This window comes from Mixophyes fleayi, chromosome 1, assembly GCF_038048845.1.
Source record: "Mixophyes fleayi isolate aMixFle1 chromosome 1, aMixFle1.hap1, whole genome shotgun sequence".
Taxonomy (NCBI): Eukaryota; Metazoa; Chordata; class Amphibia; order Anura; family Limnodynastidae; genus Mixophyes; species Mixophyes fleayi.
In genome coordinates, this window is record NC_134402.1 from 87,802,361 (window position 1) to 87,816,824 (window position 14,464).

General features: G+C 39.7%; 1 protein-coding gene across 3 annotated transcripts in view; it reads left to right on the forward strand.

The window, feature by feature from the left end:
• Window positions 1-375: 375 nt before the first annotated feature.
• Window positions 376-14,464, forward strand: part of NEK1 (NIMA related kinase 1) — a 112,530-nt gene continuing 98,441 nt past the window's right edge. For all 3 annotated transcript variants that reach the window (XM_075197774.1, XM_075197769.1, XM_075197778.1), the window contains exons 1-6: window positions 376-626; window positions 4,541-4,637; window positions 11,603-11,700; window positions 13,974-14,057; window positions 14,146-14,213; window positions 14,297-14,383. In XM_075197774.1, the coding sequence (XP_075053875.1) occupies window positions 510-626; window positions 4,541-4,637; window positions 11,603-11,700; window positions 13,974-14,057; window positions 14,146-14,213; window positions 14,297-14,383 (551 nt within the window). In that variant the 5' untranslated portion in view covers window positions 376-509. The remainder of the gene's footprint in view (window positions 627-4,540; window positions 4,638-11,602; window positions 11,701-13,973; window positions 14,058-14,145; window positions 14,214-14,296; window positions 14,384-14,464) is intronic.

Consider the following 14,464-nt stretch of genomic DNA (forward strand, 5'->3'; position numbering starts at 1 on the left):
TATTTTAGTATAATTATTGGAAAAAAAAACATTAGTAGATTATATCGCATACAGAATAAAAACACCCTTAACCAATCAATAAAAGTAGTACTGGGAAATTCGGTCAACATGAAAACTGGGCCACATTTTCTAAATGATGCAGATCAGAGGCAGGTGATATACAGGCATCATGCCGCTCTTAAATGAGAAGCATCAGTCACAATCTACATAGATGTGAAGGTTTATGGATATTGACCATTTCGCCTCCAACATTAAGCACACACCTGACTGGCATATCCAACACCGCAAATCATATTTGCTCCAGATACAAATATGGCCACCTGTGCCTCACGTCAGAACCTCCACATTTTGCCATTAGAAGAGTATTTGACAGTGACGTCATGTGTGCGCCGCACGATGGCGGCTCGCTGCCCAGCAACCACTAACATCACACAGCGGGCCGGCGAATCTGCAGCCGTGTACACTTCTTTCCGCTCTTACTGACAGTCATGCGGTAGCGAGGGGTCAGCATGGACAAGTACGTCAGATTGAGTAAGATCGGCGAGGGGTCGTTCGGTAAGGCCATCCTGGTGAAATCCAAAGATGATGGCAAGCAGTATGTCATTAAGGAGATCAACATCTCTCGGGTAAGGGCCGGTTATGTGCTTATTGTGAATAAATAAAACTTTCCTGGCAGGGACACTTTGTGGCATACAGTGTGCAGGACTGGCATTGTGTTATTGACTTTTCTATGTAATGCAAATTAATATTTAGCGTAGACTACGCCCATCTCACGAAGTATCAGATGGATAATAGTGGCGGTGCAGAAATACAATGTATTGTAAATACTTGTACTATTTATGTAAACAAGGTGTTATTTTTTTGTTTGTTTATAATGTGCAATATTCACTGGATTTATTACACTGTCATGAGGACATTGGGCATGGCTATAACTGACATGGGTGTGTTTTCCCGGCCTCTTGATGTCTGTAGCATCACCATAGCAGATGCATGGACACGAAAACATGACACTATTGAAATCTATTTATTACTGCATGTTCTGTGCAAAATTATCTATCTAGTCTTTGCTTCTGTCATTACTTTTTGTTATTATTGCATTTTATTAAATAAGTAGCCACTGTTAAGCATTATCACACAGGGAGTTGAGCAGACATAACATTGGAAACGCGCTGATTGCTATTTTGCAGCCGTCAAGCTGCTTTGTCAAAATGAAAGATAACAGAAGTTTAGAATTTTGTTTGGTTAGGACCATTCTACATGTACTTATATTGAAATTTATATGGATATTAAGAATGTTTGCTATAAACATAAATCTATTTGTATAGTTTAGTTTTTTTGTTCAGTAACAACTAGCTGCTAATTTTTCAGAAAAATAGTTTTGTGTGATTTCCCCATTTGTTTACAAAAAATACAGCAGACTATTTTTTAGGCTTCTCTATATGAAGTCTTGCAGGTTCTAATATGACGTTGTATCTTGCGTCTAAACATGGAAACAGTCAATATTCGCCCCTTCTGGGGAAATAATCATATTTAAGCCACATACAATTTAGTATATCAGGATTACCATAACAGTTACAGTTGTGTGTTTTTTTTTTTTTTTTTTTCTTTCTTTCAAAGGTCCTCCTTTGGTAAATTGATCAAAATAGCTAGAAATTACCCACCAAAAAAACAAATTAAGAAACACATGAATTAACACTCTAATCTGTAAAACAGATTATCTTTCAAATTCATGTGATTTGTAGTTATTGTGATCTCTTTACAAAAATGATTTCACCAGCATTTAAAACAAAAATATGAGCCTTTCTCATTAATTTTTATTTTTATGGCACTGGTATTTCCATAGTAGGCGCTACATATAGAAACTCCTTTGAAATGAATAGACTTATTGAAATGGAAAACCTCTCTTCATTTCACAGGCATGGTATAATAATAAAAAAGGGTAGTCCTGCCCCCCTATAATCCGCAATCTTCCTGATTGCTGGCTGGCTTCTACTAGTAAAGTTAGCCCTGCTGACATATTGAAATCTATGCCCCCTTGGTGGTAGTAAAAATAAGTAAATTTATTTGAATAAAAGCCACCCCCAAATTCTTGCTCAACACTTTATTAAATATAAAATAAAATATTTGTTCTTGAATCCTTGTGGTCAAAAAATAAAAATTAAACAACTGCAATCTTCCTATATTTATTAATTGCCAAATCTTTTACCATTCATTTCAGTGTACCCATAATCGGTTAAAAATAGGAATTTTATAACAATTTGTGCAGATTCTTACTTGCCCTTTTTAAATTCAAAATATATTACCAGTGGAACACTAACAGAGGAAACTTTCTTCAGTTTATTCACTTCATTCATGGACGAAGAGATCATAAGTACACACACAGGTGGGGTGTGGTATATGCTCTGAGTTTATCAAGACAAATCATCCTCTACGTATAGTATTTCAGTCATGTAGACATTTCAGCACTACGCAAGTGTGAATTACAAAATGAAGCATCAACAGATATTAGAGAAAACAAAGAAAGATATACATGTCCTGGGAAACTGAACATAACTGTGACAAGTCATAGTTGCAGTTCTTGCATGTCCTTGAAACTTGCTAATAAAACTAAAGCCTATTGTTTTTCAACACATACAGTATTTTTTTGATTTAAACTATAATTAAAATGTGAAGCACTCTTAACACACATTATCAGAGGACTTCAATATTATATTTGAAGCAATCATAAATGCACAAAACACATTATTAGATGACTTCTGCATTCCAATTTTTCACCCTCAATTAGTTCTCAATTTTGTTTGTTCGTTGTAGAGACAGTTTGAAAGAAATATAGTACAGGGGTATCGTAAGGGTCATCATTTCCTTTGACTTTTGGATGTCACCATTAGGGTAGTGGGATTGATATTAGTATTGTTAATTTGTAATGCACAACAGTGCACTGAAGGGGGGGGGGGGTGACAGAACATATGTAAAACATGGACATACAAGGTAGACATAGGGTAGGGAGTGCCCTGCTCATGAGAGAGCTTACACTCTACTTGGAAGTGGACACAGCTGAAACAGGAGCAAGTGTGGCGCAGAGTGGACATTGTGATAGTTGTTTGGGTGTATTAGTGTGGATAGTATAGGTGGTAGTAGTAAAGATTTGAAGGCTGTGGGAGAGTCTGATCGGGCATGGTAGGGAATTCCATAAGTGGGTAGCGGCATGTGGGTAGTCTTGTAGTCAGGAATGAAGAGGTGGTTGCCAGAGACCCGGTTAGGCGTAATCCAGAGGTAAATCTTAGCAGGAGAGTATATTGATATGAGGTTTCAGTTGTATGAAGAGATGCAGTAGTCAAGGCAGGAGATGATGAGAGAGTGGATAGACATTTTGGTAGCATCTTTGGTAAGGAAAGAACGTCATATGGCAATATTTGTAAGATGGGGGTGATAGGATTGGGAGAGAGATTGGATATGAGGAATAAAGCAGGGTCGAAGTCAAGTGTGACACCAAGGCAGTGTGCTTCAGAGCCGGAAGAAATGGTGTTATTGAAGGTGAGGGAGATTTGAGGGGAAGTGGTGACTCTGGGATGAGGAAAAATGATAAGTTCTGTTTTGGACATGTAGAACCTTAGATGATATTAGGGTATCAATTTGCAGATTGCTGGTACAGAAGGGGAGAGTTCAGAGGAAGACATGTAGATTTGGGTATTGTCAGCGTAGAGGTGGTACTGGAGGCTGCATGAACAAATTAGTTCCCGAAGAGAAGAGGTGTATAGTGAGAAAAGCTGTGGGCCAAGAACTGAGCCCTGAGGTGTGCTATAGGTAGAGACGCTAAAGGAGCTGTTTGGTTAGGTAGTAAGTGAACAATGAAAGGACTATGTCACAAAGGCAAATGGAGTGAAGGGTTATGCAGGAAAAGAGGGTGATTAGTAGCGTTGAAAACAGCAGAGCGGTCCAGGAGCATGCAATGGAGAATTGACCCTTAGACTTTACTGTAAGTAAGTAGATCATTGGTCACTAAGGAGGGAGGAAGGGGTGGAGGTGCAGGTGGGCAGAGAAGCAAGTTGATGGCACAGAAGCAATGAGGCTTTGCTGTATATTAGATAAGTGAAGTTTGGTTGCTTGGCAATGAGAGGACATTGTTTAGCAGGTCGGATCATCAGAGACTATATATGGTGGCTGGAGCTGAATTGTCAAGGGCTGATGTTAGTGTTTTGTTGCAGAAGGCGGCAGCGTGATCAGGGCAGGACAGGGCTATCATAGGAGAAGGTAATTGTTTAAGTGAAGTGGATGGGATCGAGAGTATAGATGGCGTTGTAAAGAATCGCTTTATGCACAGGCATATATCGGCTCCGGTGACTCTGCTTTTATCCAGTCCTTATGCCTTCACATAACAGGCAGTGTAAATGCTGGATTCCTGTTACTCTAACAATAATATGCTCTATGAACATTGTGAGAAACTGTGTAGTACTTGTATCTCAGTCATGTTGAAGAGTGTGTGTGCTGGTTTCATCCACCCTCATGCTCTATTGACCAATACACTGTGTATTTCTTTAAGATGTCCAACAAAGAGCGAGAGGAATCCAGAAGAGAAGTTGCTGTGTTGGCAAACATGAAACATCCAAATATTGTCCAGTACAGAGAATCATTTGAAGGTCAGCTATTATGTACACTGTCACTGCAATATATAAGGAAATGTGCAGAATAGCTTACTAGAACTACAGAAAGTATGTCTTTATTTATATTTGTTTTCTCACTGCATGTAATATGGTAACATCTGTTTAGTTTTCACTCCTGCTATTCAATGAAGTGTCTCGATTTCAAATGTTAAATGTATTAACCATGTTTCTCAGTGTTCTCTACAGAAAATTTTGCCAGCCGAGTGGCATTAAGATGTAGCTGGGTGGGGGCATTTGTAATACTTTAAACAGTGGCGCACGCAGGGGGGGGGGGGGTTTCTGAGTCTCCAGAAACCCCCCCTGCGCTAACTAAGTGGCCGCTATAGCTGCACTGTCCTATACAGCAGCCGCGGAGCTGTCAAAGAAGCGTCCGCGGCGATGCTGTAGTGTATACAGCACCGCCGCGGACGCTTCTTAGACAGCGCCGCGGCTGCTGTATAGGACAGCGCTGAAGAAACGGAGCTGCTGCGCATGCGCAGCAGCTCTTGTGGGGGGTGGTTTTTTTTTTTGTGTTTTTTTTTTGGTTCGCCCCTGTTACAATAATATTGAAACATTTTGGATGTTATTTCCCACACCTGCCAGGACTGGTCAGACAGGTGGTCAGTGGTCTAGCACACACTGCTGGCTGTAGTGCTCACATAGTGCCTGTTGTAATAGGAGAAACAATGGCTTGTTCTATTATAATAGGATTTTGTTGGGCTCCAAGAGCCGGGTGGCAAGTAAAAACAGCCAGGTGGAGCACCCAGGAAATATGTGCTGGGGAGAACACTGTTTCTTAACAATAAATTCATGTAAAAATGTGTACAGGAAAGTGTTAAGTCTTTGACAATGCCTTCAACAAACAGGTGTTAGAGTCAATTTGAAGCCCCAGTATTTTTCTCATGTTGTATTTCCAGATAAGGCCTTCTACTATTTGTGTGTGGTAAAAATGCCTGCTCTTAATCTATCTGCTCCACTCTGCTTTCTAACTGTTGGTAGAAGTCCTTTACTTTTTTTTTTATCAGACCTTTACTTTACTCTGCAAATGGTTTCTCCCCTTGTTTGCCTTCCCTACTGAAGAAAGCCTGCTAGAAGACTGCAGGAAGAGCTGCTGTTGGTGCAAGCTGCATTGACTGTGTCTGCTAACCTCTTTATTAATACAAAAAAAATCGATACTTGCTCTGTAAATTCCTTTTTTTGCGTGGGAGATTGTTGCAGACTGTTTTTATCCGTTTGCTACTGTAAGTGCTTTAAACTGAAGGACTTAGACTAACGCATTCCTTGGAGGGTCACATCTGACATAGCAGAACCTGCTTAGATGAGATCAATGACTCAGTCCATTTCTGAGTGGACTAAATTGGCTGTGCCTTCTTGAGAGGTCATTGTAAATCCTTCTTTTCCTCTTTCGGCAGCTGCGCCTGTAACACACTCTTCCACTGGAGATGGTTTCTCAGGCAGTGATGGGTTCCACAGCTATGGCTCAGGAAGTACCAGCTTCAGCCAAGACGCTGGCAAAAGGCTTTTCATTAGAAAAGCCCCTTGAGACTCCTAAAACAGAGACCACAGCCGTATTCTCAGATTATGTTGGGTGACAAATCAGAATTGGAATTCTCTTCGAAGGAATAACGGAAGCTTCTAGGTAACTCGGACCCAGATTGGATTTGAGGGTGAATCTTTTGGAGGCCAGCGCCTTAATGAGCTGGTTATGACAGTACATATGGTTTTGAACATCTTCGAGTTGGAGGATTCTCAGTCTACTAAGGTGACCTTATTTAAAAGAAATAAAAACAGTTGTTTCTTTTTCGTCATCTTCTCAGGAGAAACTTGGGCTAAGTCGGATGAAAAAAAAAATAAATCTATTTCAGGTAAATTTCCTTTGCTTCTGAGGAGATGGCAATGTGGGAACAACTGCCGGGCCTGAGCTTGACAAAATTATTTGTCCGGCTACTGGAGGGAAGAGCCATTTCCTCTTGGTTAACCCATCCAAGTCTAAGGGGCAGAGGTTCTGTTTCTTTTGGGCCTCCTTTCGTCCAAAATTTTCTTCCATGGGTCAACCCCTCCTAGTGTGTGGGGTTCTACAGAGGAGAAGACAGACATGGGCAGCCAGATGCCCAGGGCCTAAGCCCTCTGGGAAACAGACAGCATGATGGGCTACGTCCCCACTCGGCTCCGGCTGCGGTGGACGCCAGGGTTATATTGGGACATGTAGAGAGCTGTGGTTAACAAGTATCATAGAGAAGGGTTACATCCTAGATCTTCAGGTTCCTCCACCAAAGAGATTTGTTTTTACATAGGCCTTCAAAAGAAAAGGTAAGTTGGCTGGCTCTTAAGAAGGCTATTAGCTCTCTTGTTTCTTCTGGTGGTATCCACCCCTTCCCGGTAGAGGAGAAGACTCAAAGGTTTTATTCTATTCTCTTCCTTGTGTAAAAGCTGGACAAATAATTAAGGCCCTTCTTGAACCTCAAGTCCTTGAACACCAAGTTTCGAATGGAGAGGTTCAAGTTGGAATCTATCAGATGCATCATCGACGGCATAGAGGGCAACACATTCTTAGCGTTCATAGACATCAAGGACGCTTATCTCTATATTCCAATCTGGGAAGGGCAACACATCCTTCTCAGTTTTGCGGTACAAGACTCTCACTTTCGGTTTAGTGCCATTCTATTTCAAATTTACCGCCACACAAGGGCTCAGGTACTGGAATCACACTGGTGGATTTTGAATTATCAAAAATCTGGTGCTGTGTCAGAGGATGGTGTTTCTCAGTCTGATCTCCAACAACTGGTATCAAAGGATCTTCCATTCCAGAAGACAAGATCCGGACTTTCCAAGTATTGGTGAGGAGAGTTCTGCCTCTCATATGTCCTTTGAAAGTGAAACCATATACAGCAGAACCAATGTGATGCAGTATACCGGGTTCCACTCTCGTGTATTTCAACGCCGGTCTCGGGTAGTGGTTGAGATCAGACAACTTGATCAAAGGCCACCCATTTTCCTTCCTTGACTATAGTTGTTATAATGGGAGACAATCTTCAGGGATGGGGACGGTGATGTTACACCTTTGATTGCAGGATGGGTCAGGGACCAGTTGGTCCTGCAGGTCAAGCCCATTCTTGGCTGTGGCGTACAAAAATCAGGGAGGAACCAAGAGCTCCCTAGAAATGAGGGAAACTTTCTGAATCCTGTAACCTTCCGCCAGTACCTTCTGCTATGTCAGGCAGCCACCTGGTCTTCTGTCCACACCCTTTGGCCAAGGTAGACTTTAAGTTTCTTACAATGAAGACCGTGTTCCTTTTACCAATATTATCTGCGAGTGGGGTTTCTGAAATGTGTGCTTTATCCTGGAAGTCACCCTTTCTAGTATTTTAAGATGACAGGGTTGTCCTATGCATCTGTTCAAACCATCCTTCCAGCCCAAAGTGGTGTCAGGATTCCACCTTAACCTGCACATTGTATCCCTTCTCTGAAGCAGACTAGATCCCCCATGGATCTAGACTTGCTTCACTTGCTAGATGTGTTCAGATCACTAAATAGCTATTTGAATAAAACTTCTGATAAACAGAGGACATATACTCTTCTGGGCCTTTACTACATGCAGAAGAGAGGTTGGCCAGCAACAGAACAAACCATTGTGTTGTAGATTAGAGCAGTACTTTGTAAGACCTAAGATATAAGCTCAGTGAACTGTCTCTTGAAAATAGTTCGGCTGAATCTACTGGATCATTGAGTGCTTCATGGGGCCTCGGCCGATCAGCTATGTCGGGCAGCCATCTGGTTTATCAAATTTGAATATTTTTGCGTCCAAAGATGTTAACTTTTATAAGGTTTTGTGCACTGATTTGTGTGAGCATTCCCTCAATAGAAGAAAGAGAAGAGTTTTTGGGAACTTGCCATTAAATCCATTTCCCTTATTCCTTTAGGTGAATGGTGCGATCTTGCCCTTATGCTCATTGGTTTGTTTTTTCAGGATGTTTCTCTTTATGGAGTGTGTGTGTTTGTCTCATTGTTCTCTGTTTACTCCATCCTTTGGGGCTTAGTAAGTCATAAACTGGTGAAAGTGGGGAGGTGTTATAGAGGGGAGGGGCTTCAGGATTTGTGTAGTTGGTAACCCTTAAGTGTCCAGCTCCTTCACCAGCCTCTATGCCCCATGTTAGCAGTGTCCCCCCAAAGAAATAAAAAAATGGATTTAACATACAACAAATTTTCTTATCCAGTCCCATGCATTCTGAATAAAAGAGCCCATATCTGTAACCTGTACAGGAAAGTTGTTACAAATTATAGTCTAACTTTGTGGATATTTTATTTTATGGTAAATGTGCAAAATAAAGCCAATTATAACCCTTACCCCGTTGGCTAAATGCACTCTACTAGAGAAAGTATCTAACCTTTACATTTCACTGCAACTTCATGTTATGCAAGGGGAAAATAGACATTGTCCTATGCTCAGCCCCTACTGGTGCATCACAAATCCAAAGTCATTGGGTTTGAACTGAGGACGTTGGTCGGATGATGTGGTGGGAGGCATTGTGTGTAGATAGAGACCTGTATTTTCCTGGTCCCCTTCTTACTGAAAATTTGCATGAACAGTACATGCTAGAAATACTGGATCTGATTCATTAAGGAAAGTAAAGCAAAAAAAAAAAAAAGTGTATCTTTGAACCATGGCAAAACCATGTTGCATTGGAGGAGGAGGTAAATCTAAAATGTGAGGACAGATTTATAGTTAGGGTAGATCATGTCCTACGTCAACTTTTAATGTCTGTGTAAAAATAAAGCTATCAAGTATTTGCATCCTACATGAAAAAACAGGCAGTATTTTTCTGATGTGCAAAATAATAAACTCATTTGCACCCCTTGCATTGCAACATGGTTTTGCCAAGGTTCAAAGTTACTCATTTTTGCTTTACTTTCCATAATGAATCGGGCCCAATGTGTTTAGACAGCGTTTTTAGCCAAAGTTATACATAGGATAGGAGTTGCACAACAAATCTTAAAACCAAGTAGTTGTTTGTTATTTCAGTACTTGGCAGTTTTATTTGCACACTTGTACCATGCTAAGACTAAGTAACAAATGGCCAGATACTATAAGGTCATATGTTCAATGCATTGTATATCTTGTTTATTGGTCTGCATCTGTATGTGTCATACTGTGGAGGCCGAACTAGATTGATTTGTTAGCTCTATTTATTTAAATTTTAAGTTAAAAAAAAGTTAAGTAAAACTTGGCTCAGGGCTGAGCAGAATCCTTGAGCCAAGTACCCAATGTAGAGAAAACAAAAGAAGAGAGCTGATCTCAGATAAACGCTATTATATTTATATTATCAAACAGTTTATATGGTGTTTTTATTATTAGGAGTTATTTGCCTCATTACATTAATAATGGATCACAAATTGTCAGAACACCAAATATTGCACATTAGCGATCTCTGTAGTTCAAGATAATAGTTAACAACCCTCACAAGGTGGATAAATCCAACTAATGTCACCAGATATAAGGAATATATTAGTTTCCACTCTTCTTTACTGCTCAATACAGAATTAAAGTTGCTTAGATTGTCTGTGGACCTGATGTGACAGATCTAAATGGGAACTATCAGATTCAGCAGAAGCTGCCCTTGAAGGACCAGCAATAACTGGGACTGCGAGAGGGACGGGAAGCCCTTCTGCTTGCTCAAAAGGCCCTACTATGAGCAGGACTAGGGCCCCTCCAGGTTTAGAAAGGTGTAAACTGTCCTGCCTTCTCTAGAGGAGAGGCCTGAGGGGCCAAGGGAGAGGAAAGAATAATCTCTCCACTACCTTCCGGCAGATGACTTCTGCTGAAGGAAGCAAAACGACAGCCTTGATTTCCATTAGAGTCAACCCTATGAAAAAGGAACAAAAGGGGGATGACCGTAGAGGAACAACTATGTTGTGCCCTGGAATGATCCCTCTCTGCCTCTAGTCCTGGGAGTACAGTGCTGTGCTCCGGATCCAACTGCATAAGATGTGTATGTGCTGCCTATAGCACAAACACCTTCTCAAGGTACAAACTATTCTGTTTTTTTTTTTTTGGTTTTTTTTTAACTCAAAAGGTTTTTATTGAATCTTTTAGAAAAGCATATTACAAACATAGCAGTGGTTGCAGAGTACATACAGCAGATCAGTTATATTAAACAATCCACACTGCTTAGATAAACAATCAAACAAGTAAATAAAAATGAGAAAAAATATTGGTACAGACAACAACACATCTTATACATAAGCCGAAGCAAACTATTCTGTTTTAAAAAAACAAACACATGACAGTATACACTGAAAAACCGAGAGCAGCTATCCAGAGGACCTTTCCTCTGGCACTCAAACGCACACTGAAGTTCACATGGGGTTATAGATAATTTGCTGCTGACAGGCTAACTATTTGAGTGCCTTGTTCCCTCGTACAACCCCAGTGTCCCCCAGGTGAAAGTAAGAGAAAGTATATTTTCTCTCACCTCAGTTCCTTGAATATACTTAAATAGTATTGTAGAACTAATCTTGGTCCACAAATCGAAACGAGGCATTTGTATCTCACAGTCGATTGACGGATCTGCTGATGTGTATATAAATATTTTAGATTCAATATTGTATAATGCCTGATCAAGAGACCAAAGTAGTCTTGAAGTTTGCATTTTAAATCTAGTCTCTCAGCCAATAAAGGCTGTTCTTTGGTCTCCGCTTTTTCATGAGTCCGCTGCAAAGAAATGCAATTTCAAATGATCCTCTTACTTGGAAAAAATAATAAATAATACTTGTCTGACATATAGCTCAACAATTTTGTTTGTTTACACATATGGTAGATTTGTTATTTATATTTAAGTTGTAGACTAATTAAAGATGCCAGTATGAATTGTGACAGTTCATTGTATTGTGTATCCTCTTTCAAGACTTACCTATGAAAAACTAGTTGTTAGAGCAAGAAAGTAAGAATGATTTATCTATTACAGAATGTGGTTGCCTTTACATCGTGATGGATTATTGTGAAGGAGGGGATCTATTTAAACGAATAAATACGCAGAAAGGAGTTTTGTTCTCAGAAGATCAGGTAATACAATTAAGCAGATTTGACATCAGTTTGATAATATGGTTTATATTGATCAGTTGGTTCAGGATGTTTCACGTACATACCTTTGCTCAAGCAGATTTACTGTTGAATTACACGTTGCATCTAACTACTTGGCTATGTTGTAATGTTTTATTCCTCTAAACATTTTTATCCTAAACTGCTTTCAGTCTGCTCACTTTCTGTTAATTGCTATTAGACCGATCTAACCTTTTAATGAAACAACCCGAAGAACAAATAAACCAAAAATCACAACTGCACATTAATGTAAACTCATAGGCCACACATTATTGGATATGTTTTTCTAGTGCTGGATGGGAGCCCCTTTGCCACCAGAACAGCTAAATTCTACGTGGCATGTATTCAGCAAGGTGCTGAAAACATTTGTTAGAGATTCTTGTCCATGATGGCATCATGCAGTTGCTGCAGATTTCACATTCATTCTGAAAATCACCTGTTCTACCACATCCCAAAAGTTCTCTAGTGACTGTGGAGGCCATTAGAATACCCTGAACTCATTGTCCTGTTCGTAGAACCAGCTTAAGATATGTACTTTGTAACATGGCACATTATCCTGCTGCAAAGTTGTCATTCGAAGATGGGTAGACTATGGCCTTAAAAGGATGCATATGGTCAGCAATAATCAGTTGGCCTGTGACAATTAAACAATGCTGAATTTGTAGCATCGTTGTCACAAGGCAGGATGGATTCATGTTGTTTACGCCAAGTTCTAAACCTTCCATCTGTAGCAGCAGAAATCCATATTTGGCAGACTAGGCAAGGTTTTTCCAATCTTCAGCTGTCCACTTTTGGTGACCCTGTGCCCACTGTTGCCTCAGTTTCCTGTCCTTAGCTGACAGGCGTAGAACCTGGTTTGGTCTACTACTACTGTAGCCCATCCACGTCAAGGTTCTACGTGCTGTATGTTCAGAGATGATCTTCTGCATACCACTGTTGTAACTCTAGAGACTGTTGTGCATGAAAATCCCAGGAGATTAGCAGTTTCTGAGATACTCAAACCACAATGGCACCAATCATTCCATAGTCAAAGTGACAGATCACATTTCTTCCCCATTCTTAGCTTGGGCAGCAGCTGAACAACAACTAAATATCTTGACCAGGTCTGCATGCTTTTATGTATTGAGTTGCTGCCAAATGATTGGCTGATTAGATATTTGCATTAACGAGCAAGTGTGGTGTACCTAATAAAGTGGCCACCGAGTGTATATCGCAGCTTGCAAATTATGGGGCTAAATAAAATGTCAGATCTGTGAAGATTTTCATTTCTTTGCAACATGCTATGTGCCCTCAGCCCTTTTTATGTGTCCTATCCCTATTTTTATTACTTGAAAATGTTCTTATTAACATACAATTCCCACATAAAGATTCCATAAAAATGAAACAATGAAAAACTAGGTAGAGAAAGATTGGACCAAAAAAAAAAAAAAGACATTGTGACTCGCAAACAACACACTATGAACAACAGACAATTATGACCATGTTCTTGAGGATGAGATTACCCAACCTCTAGACTATATTGAAATAGAACAGGTACACATAAAATTAAGTTAGTCACAAAAATAGAATTGTGGACACCTATTGGGGGGAAGAGATTCTATATCTGGAATTATTTAGAAATACTCAGGATGGCAAGGGCAGTGCAGAAGCCTGTCTCCAAGTGATTTGTTAAGTAACAGAAATGCATGTTACAAATTGATGGATATATAACTAAATTTGTAAATGTAGTTATTTTCTAGGCTTGTGGCTGTGAGCAGCTGGTCAATTTTTTTTTTTCCAAGTAATCTTTTTACTTGAGAATATTTCACTCCTACCTATTATGAAAACATAATTTTTGGTGTGTGTTGGTCATCTGTTTTTCCTCAACAGTCTTTCCATACACAGCTATGGCATATCCTGATGTAGGTTGCTCAAATCTAATAATATAGAGTAAAGTGAAGAGTATTCTTGTTATATTACTTTACATACTTATACTCTGCTTATTACATTTCTTACTCATGTTTTAAGGTGAGTCATAAGTTGCTTATGTCCAAATGTAGATTTTGTTTACCATGCTTATTATTAATTACCCATTTTTTTGGCCTTCCACCATTTTTACTTTTCTTAAATTCATCTAGATACTGTGAAACATATGTTCGGGAAGTAGGGGAGTTGCATATTGCTAAATGTTTTGTTGCAAATAAATAATGGAATTATGTATACTTAGCATTATCAATGTCATGTTTTTTATCTGCTAGATTGTGGACTGGTTTATTCAGCTGTGTTTGGCTCTGAAACATGTTCATGACAGAAAAATTCTTCACAGAGACATCAAGTCCCAGGTAGTATTGATATATATGGTTCTGATAAAGATATGGCTTAAAGTATATTTTGTTTCTATGATTTATGCATGACCCCATTCCATTGTAGAACATCTTCTTGACTAAAAGTGGAACCATCCAGTTGGGTGATTTTGGAATAGCGAGAGTATTAAACAGGTAAGTACAGTACATATTAGGACAAAGCAAGAAGTTGTGTGCATGTCTGGATTTCATGGATGATATGATCTCTTCTTAAACAGCACAGTAGAGCTGGCTCGAACGTGTATAGGAACTCCGTACTACCTGTCCCCCGAGATATGCGAGAACCGGCCCTACAACAATAAGAGGTGGGTAGTACATGGCATTATCTGATGGATTAACAGTCAGTTAATGTGCTTATTATACATGAGTACCGAAGAGCACTATTA